The 9253-nt window shown below is 34.6% G+C and overlaps 1 protein-coding gene across 1 annotated transcript in view; it reads right to left on the bottom strand.

Moving 5' to 3' along the window:
- DENND4C (DENN/MADD domain containing 4C) overlaps positions 1-9253 on the bottom strand; it is a 103242-nt gene that overhangs the window by 60625 nt on the left and 33364 nt on the right. The window contains exons 5-9 of the mRNA XM_012665047.1: positions 7872-8041; positions 5933-6171; positions 4340-4406; positions 3098-3156; positions 2091-2236 (exon numbers count right to left, since the gene is read on the bottom strand). Coding sequence (XP_012520501.1) covers positions 2091-2236; positions 3098-3156; positions 4340-4406; positions 5933-6171; positions 7872-8041 — 681 coding nt within the window. The remainder of the gene's footprint in view (positions 1-2090; positions 2237-3097; positions 3157-4339; positions 4407-5932; positions 6172-7871; positions 8042-9253) is intronic.

The raw sequence follows: 9253 nt of genomic DNA, 5'->3' as shown, positions 1-9253 counted from the left end.
AAATATATAGAAAAAAAAATTAGCCGGGCATGGTGGCACATGCCTGTAGTCCCAGCTACTCGGAAGGCTGAGGCAGAAGGATTGCTTGAGCCCACGAGTTTGAGGTTGCTGTGAGCTAGGCTGATGCCACAGCACTCTAGCCCGGTCAACAGAGTGAGACTCTGTCTCAAAAAAGAAAAAAAAGAAAAAGAAAAAAGAAGTGCTATGGAAAAGAGAAAAAGTAAAGCCAATGAAGGAGATTAGAGTTCAGAGCAAGATAAAGGGAAAGCAGGTTTTATTAGGACAAACAGGATATGCTTCATTAAGAAAGTAACAACTGAGCTGAAACCGGAAGGTAAGGGATTTAGACCAGGAGATACCTAGGAAAAGGGTGCTTCAAAGAGAAGGAACAGCTAGGGCAAAGGCCTTAAGGTATGGGAACTGCCTAACATGCTCCAGCGGTAGCAAGGAGGCCAGTATGGCTGGAGCAGAGCAAGCATGAACAGTAGTAGAAAATGAGATGTGACTGCTGAGGGGCAGAGGCACTCGCACAGGACCTTGCCAGGACTTCAGATTTCCTTGAGTGAAAACTGACTATCTTCTATTCAACAAAAGGTATGTTACACCTGCAACTATGTAAGAAATCTTGGAACAAAACTATGTGACAGCAAAATGTGCCATCCTTCTCTTTACCTTTGACTTTTGCAACACAATCATAAATAGGGTCATTTTTTACAAAGCACTTATGGGCTTCATCAATTTTTGCTATGGGTCTCCATTAATTCTTTGATACTCTTTTATATTCTCTGATATTCAGGTCATTGTCCTTTTGAAGCATTTATCCTGTCATCACTCTTTTCAATTTTCTCTTCTTAAAATGGTAACTGGCCTAACTACCAAATCCTGATTTATCAATGATTTTGCATGCAATTCAGACAGCTCTCTAACATCAGTTACATAAACCTCATACAATCTTGCATTTTCTGTAAGATTACCAATTCCACATTGCATTTTTTTCCACCTGTTCTTGCACTGTATTGCTAAAATCAACCAAGAGACTGGGCCACAAAGATTCTGACAAAGGAACATCGATAAACACTTATGTTTTAGGAAAGGAATATTTGAGTGGGAAATTTCTAAAACCCGTCAGTTTATTAACAAATATTTATGTTATTTATACATTATAGCAACTTTTGCTTTCACATAGTGACTTGGAAAAGTAATGCCTGATGATGATCCGTCTATAAGACAGCTCACATGGTTATTATTGTTGTCTGTCCTAGCACCATTTCTCCGACCAGATTAAGATCATGGAGACATACCACATTTGTTGTTCTAACAAGTATTTATTAAGTACTACTCCATGCTAGGCAACTATAACAAGTGCTAAGAATACAGGGGTAAACAAGAGACTAGGTCCTTACTTCCAAGAGACTTACATTCTTAAAATGGGGAAGAGAAGAGAGCAGAGTCAACTATTTTATATTAAACAACAATGGGAGATAGAGTTGGAGAAATGGAACATCCAAAGTTCTATCCTACGGGCTATAAAGCCCTACATGAGTAGACTTCTTTCCAAGTGCAATGGGAAGCCATTAAAGAGTTTTAAGCAGGGGGAGGACTCGATTTAATTTTTATTTATGCTTTCCACAAGGGCAAAGGCTAAGCCTTTTTGTATATTATACTATTTCACAATCCCTTAGAATTTCCTATATATTATTGGCTCACAATGATTAAAAGTTAAAATGAGGAGAAATTAACCTGTAATTCATTTGCATAATAAATTACAATTTCATTGTAATTGAAATTGGCCAGAGTCTTTCACTTAATTCAATCAGGTTAATTCACAAGTTTTATTATTATGTAATCATATAGTTTTTATTCTCTGGAGAACTCTAAAATGTGAAAAACGAGAAATGACATTTTTCCTCAAATATAAATCATCTTTGTTTTCTTTATACCTCCTATTTCTCTTTGCCACCTGATTATATTTATGTTAAACCTTTACTAGGCCAATAATTTTTAAAGTTGCTTTTTTGTAAAGAAAACTCCCCTTTAGACTAAAACTTCCCTGTCAGTAATTTGATACTAAAAAGAGAATTCTATACTTACAGCTACAACAGCTTCAGCTACCCCAGTCAATACAGCTGGCCTGAGAGAATGCAGCAGGATTTTACTTTCAAGTAAAACAAAGAGCAGCAGTGTTGCACAATTCTCAGGACCCAGATTCATTAGCAAGGTGCTAAAGTTAGCGCCACTAGAAGAAAAGGGAAAGAGGTAATTGTGAAATATTTTGCTAAAACATGTTAAGATTTGCTTGTTAAATTATTTCCTAAATATTAATAGACTGGGAATTTATTGTTAATTTCAAGTCTTGATTTACTTAGTGAAAAGTAACACATTTAATGAGATAGAATAACACAGGTGATTTAAACTCATCCTCTAATAACAAAGGGGCATTTACCAGGAAAGATATTCCTGAAGAACAACCATTCGAGCTGAGCTCAAAAGAATGGAAGTAGGAGTGAGAGGGAAGGGGTAGGAGACAACAAATGGAAAGGTCCTAGGGCAAAAAAAGCTATTGTCATATTCAAGAAATTGAAATAAGTCTATTATGATCAAAGCATAGTAGAGGAGAGGGTGAAAACAGCAAGAGATTAGGCTGAAAGTGAAATTATATATATATTTTCAAAAGGACATACTAGTTGCAAGGTAGATAAAGAACTGAAGGAAGACAGTAAATGGTCCCAATTAAGTTAACAAAGTAGTCCAGGTAAGAAATCACACTAGCCGGGACTAGTGATGCAGATTAAGAAAAGTAAATGGATTCAAGACATTTAGGGGTTTAAAATCAGTTCACCTTGAACATTTAGTTATGAACTGGATATTAGAAGGGGAGATGAGAGAAAAAGGATATTCCCTATATCCAATCTTGCAACTCTCTTAAGTGCTCCCATTTGTAAAATAGCCCTACCATCCATCCAGCTATCAAAGTTAGAAACATTAAAACTATCTAGTTTGTAATACCACATTTAAGTTTATTATCCTAACCCCTAAAATATTTTAAAGCATTCTGCGCCAAGTGAATAAATATATTATTTTAAATACTATTAATTACCTTAGTGGCAAAGGTGTAGAAACTGGCTGTGATAATATTAATGCATCATGGACTGACAGCTTAAAAAAAAAAAGATGAATTAACCAAAACACTTTTGAAATCTAAATATTTAGGTCAAGGGTAAAATAGAAAATAGTTTAATATGCACATACTTTTTGATACATGCTAAAATATAAAATGATAGCTGTATTTACTTGGAGGTATTATATTAGTTCTTTTTAGTTAAATGGTTGGTCTGACTGAATTTTGATTCAGTTAATTGGTTAAAATAGTTTTTTAAAAATTATGGAATAACTTTTTTTTGAGGCAGAGTCTTGCTATATTGCCCAGGGTGGTCTCAAACTCCTGGGCTCAAGCTACTCAGCCTCCCGAGCAGCTGGCATTATAAGCTCCTGCCAGTGCCTAGTTGGAGTAAGTGCTTTTTAAAAGCCTCATTTATTTACTCAACAGACTGGTAAGCACTTGGCAGTTGCCTGACATATATTAATACTTGCTGAACTGAAACACATTCAAGAGCAACAATATCTAACTTAATTCTATCATGTATAATGTTGAGAATGTCTTAGAAAAATGTTTAAATAGCTTGCTTCTATAGACCAGTACTACTCAAAATGCCAGCATGTAAACTGTTATGGTCCAGGAAGAGATAGTAAATAAATGGAGAGCAAAACATTAAGCAACTTTTATGGCAATCTAACCTTGCTCCCACATCCAAGCATGTGATCAGTGGAATCATTTCCATAGACAGGGTACAGACCATTCATGCCTATACTGATCTCACACAGTAAGCTGCATATGTCACAAGCTGTATATCTATTTAGGTCTGCCACTTATTGGAAATAAAAAGAAACTGGTCCTTTAACATAGTTTAAAAGCACTATTTTAGATTTTCAGTTAACAACACCAACCATAGCTCATTTCTTATTTAATATTAGACACTCTAAGAACATGCCAATAAAATAATTCTGGGTTTTATGTTATTAAAATTAGCTACATAAAAGCCATGCATGGATCAATGATGATACCATCATGAACCAAGGATTATAATTATTCTAATTCCATACATCAAAATCCAAAACCCAGTAAGAAAAGCTGTTCAGTAAAGCTATAAAATATAGGAAATCCAAGGACTTTTGAATGTATATTGCTCCACCTCAAATCCAAAGGGTTATAGAATCTATTCTGCAATGACTGGAATGAACATATGCAGAGCTCTCCCCAAATATACTCTTTTTTGATTACCTGTACAAGGATTCTTGGTCTTTGTGGTGAAGGAAAAGGGATATTTTGCATAAAATGTGAAATATGCCTGGAAAAAATTTTGAAATAAAGATCATAACTAGATTTCTAAAATGCTTCATAGATTTTAACAAATTTTAAATATCGCTATATATCATCTCAGATATAACAAAGCCATTTATCTAAAACTTATGCAAAATAAATTTGCTTAGTATAAATTAATGTATTCATGCCCATTAAACTTCTAAAATGAATAATGTATTTCATAATTGAAAATCTATACTTATATCCATTATTACCAGAAAAATAAAAATAATATGAAAATAGTTTTCATGAAAGAAGCTAACTTTTATAGCCCTGGTTATCAGTGCCAATACAGGGAGCAGCTAACTGTGATATAATGAATTAACACTAATACAGAATTTAATCCCAGATTTACTACTATAACTTTGGGCAAACCCACCTACCCACTCTATTTCTCTACCTATAAATAATGCTTCTTAAGTTTCTTCAAAGTTTTCAGCTCTTAGGAGCCACTAAAATGCAAGGTATTACTTCAACTGAGAAAAAAACTGATTGCATACATTGATTTTATTTTCACAAACTATTCACAGAATTTTAATTTTTCAAAAAGTTGCTAAATTGTCACTAACCTTAAATTTTACTTCGAAAGGGTTTAAATTAAGCTGACAGCTGAAAGTTAAATCTAAAACTATGAACCACTAAACTGGCATTCCAGGAGTACTGTAATATTAAAATCATATTTCTATATCAAATTGTGATGAGTTTACGCACAGTATTTTACTATTTTTAAAGTTGATTTTTGAACAGCATTATTTTAAAACCTTCAGGTATTAATAATTAGCCCCACCTTATCCACTGAACTAGTATGTTTCACATCTATTCTTTTTGCTGTAATGTGAAATTTTTTAAATTGTGAGAAAAAATCTATGCTTACACATACTTTAATACATTACACAAAGCTCTTGACACTTCTTGGTTTGTTAGCAGAGTATATAAATTATATACTATAATAAACAAAAGTCAATGTGCCACTAGAAATCAGAAAAGATGGTTTAAAAAAACAGTAGATCCACATATATTTTTCTTGCTTACAAAAGATTTCCATAACAAAAGGAATTACAAATCAAACGGAAGGCAAGAAGTCTGTCAATGCCAAAACCAAAACCTCACTTTCAACATCAATTAATTCACCCTTACTATGAGTTTAGAGAAGTTTTATAGTTTGAACTTGGAATGGCCACTGTATTGGGGTAGAGAGTGTCTTTGTGTTAATAACTATTTTTCTCTTAGTTATTAGAGAATGAATAGGAAGAAGAACACACACACACACAATACAATTTATAGGAGTTATTTCTTCAGCTGAATTCTCAAAAGATTATTTGACCATCCTTATCAGCACCCTTTAAATTTACAACCAATGATTGAGGTGAAAAAGGGAATAAGTAAAAAGAAGTGTGAATGTGACTGTCCTTCCCATTCAACCTTGCTGCTAAAAGTTAAACAATGAAATGTTTGTTTCTACATTTCTACATCCAGTTTTCCACCAGACAGCTCTCAAACCATTATACATACTTTTCAATGGGAAGAGGATGTGGTCCAGACACAGAAAGTTTGTAGATAAACATAAGAAATTTTCTAAAAGCTTCAAAAAAAGGCCAGTGTGAGAGTAAACAAATGCATTTGTTTGAATTGATGGATTTGGGGACAATTTTTCTCTCCACAGGTGTCAACAGGCCCAGCTGCATAAGCTGTTTCTCTGTTAGAAGTTCCCGAGAGTAAGGTTCATAAAACTGGATGGCAGCTCCATATACCTACAGAGTAATAGAATTCTGTTATAAGATTTGTTTTTAAAAATTAACTTCTCTTTTTCTCTTACAAGAAAAATTTGCTTGGAGTGCATATTATACAGATAAACGAAAGAAAAATCTCACCCAAAATTCTATTCCAGAGACAACCAGATTTTGATATAAATCCCACTAGAATTTTTTCACTACAATTATACATTCAACCATATACCTTATACAAAAATGGATGGTACCTTCTTGTAACCTGCTTCCATTTTTAACCACACAGTGAAATTTTTTACCTAGCTCCTATCCTAGAGAATACACTCTAATGACCTTCTTCAAATTGCATTTGTTTTTCATCATCCCAAACAAAAGCTATGGTACCCCTTAAACATGAACTTCCCATTCTCCCAACCCAATTCGAAGTCCCTGGTATCTCTATTCTATTTTCTGTTTCTACAAATTTACCTATTCTAGGTAAGTGAAACCATACAGTATTTGTTCTTTTGTGTCTGGCTTACTTCATTTAGTATAGTGTTTTCAAGGATCATTCACATTGCAGCATGTATCTAAATTTCATTCCTTCTTAAGGAATGAATAATATTCTTTCACATGTACATATCACAATTTGTTTACCCATTTATCTGCTGATGGACATTTGGGTTGTTTCTACCTTTTGCCTATTGTCAATAATGCTGCTTGGTATACAGCTATCTGTTTGAGTCCTTGCTTTCAATTCTTTTGAGTATATGTCTAGGAGTGCAAATGCTGAATCATATGGCAATTCTATGTGTAACTTTTGGAGGAGCTGTGAAACTATTTTTGCAAAGCAGCAGCAACATTTTACATTCCCATCAGCAATGTTCAAAGGTTCAATTCCTCCATATCCTAGCCAATACTTACTTTCCATTTTTAAAATACCCCTCCTAGTGGGTATGGAGGCCGAAGCGAGAGGATCACTTGAGCTCAGGAGTTCGAGACCAGCCTGAGCAAGAGTGACACCCTGTCTCTACTAAAAATGGAAAAATTAGCCAGGCGTGGTAGTACACGCCCGTAGTCCCAGCTACTTGGGAGGCTGAAGCAGGAAGATCGCTTGAGCCCAGGAGTTTGAGGTTGCTGTGAGCTAGGCTGATGCCACTGCACTCTAGCCTGGGCAAAAGAACGAGACTCTGTCTCAAAAAAAAAAAAAAAAAAACCATTCGCTGAATTTTTTATTTTGAAGACCACATTTTTCATTTCCAAACATTTGATTTTTTTTCCAATCTATTTATTTTTCAAAATACCCTGTACTTTCCTTGATATTTTGAGCCCGTTTGTTAGATCTTAAATCATTTTAATTATATATTCAAATTATAACATCTTTCATAATGTCATTCTATCATTTCAATGTCTTGAGGGTATAATCCAGCTTTTTAAATCATGTCTTTCTGATTTTTTCTATGGTACATCCTTCTGTGACATCTTCTGTCAATTTAATCTCATCTTGAGACCTGGGTTTGAGGAGTGTTTCTCCAGAGAGACTTTATATTAGTTTCTATTATTGCTCCAGGAGTATCAGTATCCCGATACCAATTTTCATGTTGACTTTTCATCTTGGGGATTATAGTATACATTTAAACCAAAATGTATCATGTCTAAATAATCCTAACAAATAACTTACAATAACCATTTTATGGGATAAAAACATGGACAAAGTAGATTTAATCAACAAGGCAAAAACATACCTTTTCGGCTGAAGAAGCTGTCAAGACAAAAGTTGAAAAAACTGGAAGTGGGTATTTGGTTTGAGGATCCCAGCATTCAATAGTGGCTCCCATAGGAAGGCAGAAAAGAGGTACAGATTCTGAGAGTGGGAAAGACTCATAGTCATCTTCTGGATATCTAAAAATTAAACCTTTTGGAAAAAGGAGACAATGATGAACTCTTTAAATATAGTTACATTTCTATAAATTATATGACTGTATGATACATATTAATAGAATATTTTAATGCCAAATTTCATGGCAAAATTTGTGTGAAATTTCAAAATCAATTTTTTTCTTATTATAACAGAAATTAACAAATTTACCCTTTTTATTTTACCCATGGACTTACAGTTAATTATAACATAGAAACGTATTAAATATACTAGTCGAGATTCTATTCAATCAATCTTGATCACCAGTCTTACTGTATTTTCTTCTACATATGCCAACACCTTGTGGAGAATGGTAAGAAACATAGAGAAAAATTTACCAACTATTTCAGTTAGTCTTCTGTAAAAAATTCAGAGAAGGGGCCAGGCGCGGTGGCTCACGCCTGTAATCCTAGCACTCTGGGAGGCCGAGGCGAGTGGATCGCTCAAGGTCAGGAGTTTGAGACCAGCCTGAGCAAGAGCGAGACCCTGTCTCTACCAAAAAATAGAAAGAAATGATCTGGACAACTAAAAATACATATATATAGAAAAACTAGCCGGGCATGGTGGCGCGTGCCTGTAGTCCCAGCTACCCGGGAGGCTGAGGCAGAAGGATCGCTTGAGCCCAGAAGTTTGAGGTTGCTGTGAGCTAGGCTGAAGCCACGGCACTCTAACCTGGGCAACAGAGTGAGACTCTGTCTCAAAAAAAAAAAAAAAAAATTCAGAGAAGGGACAACTGTTACGAAATAATGCCAAGGCAACAGAAGTTATCATGGCCCCTAAACTCATCTTGAGAAGCCCTGTAAAAGGCATGCAACATGAGAAGTAAACAAGACAGAAACCCTTGTGACTGAGTACAGAGTATGTGAGACCCAGAAAACAGGAGCAGAGGGCATTATGAGTACCACAACAAAGTCCCTTCAGAATAACGGAGCTAGATGGCATCAGTTAATTAGCCTCTAATGTCACCAATACACAGACCACCTCTAAGCTAAAAACTTCAAAGTCAGTAGTCCAAATTTTATCTCAAAAACTCTGTATTCTAAAATAAGTATATCATATCAAATACCTGAATACTTTCACAGAGCTGCTTTCTGTAAGTTTTTTTTAAGTGATACTTTCTCCCCACCAAAAAAAAAAAAAATTTAGGAAATCACATATAATCAACACATTACAGAAGCATTAACAGTATCACATTTAAAAATACTATTG

This window comes from Propithecus coquereli, unplaced genomic scaffold (genome assembly GCF_000956105.1).
Source record: "Propithecus coquereli isolate 6110/MARCELLA unplaced genomic scaffold, Pcoq_1.0 Scaffold95, whole genome shotgun sequence".
In the NCBI taxonomy this organism is placed as follows: Eukaryota; Metazoa; Chordata; class Mammalia; order Primates; family Indriidae; genus Propithecus; species Propithecus coquereli.
The sequence above is the reverse complement of the archived record's forward strand: the minus strand, read 5'-3'. Positions and strand labels throughout refer to the sequence as shown.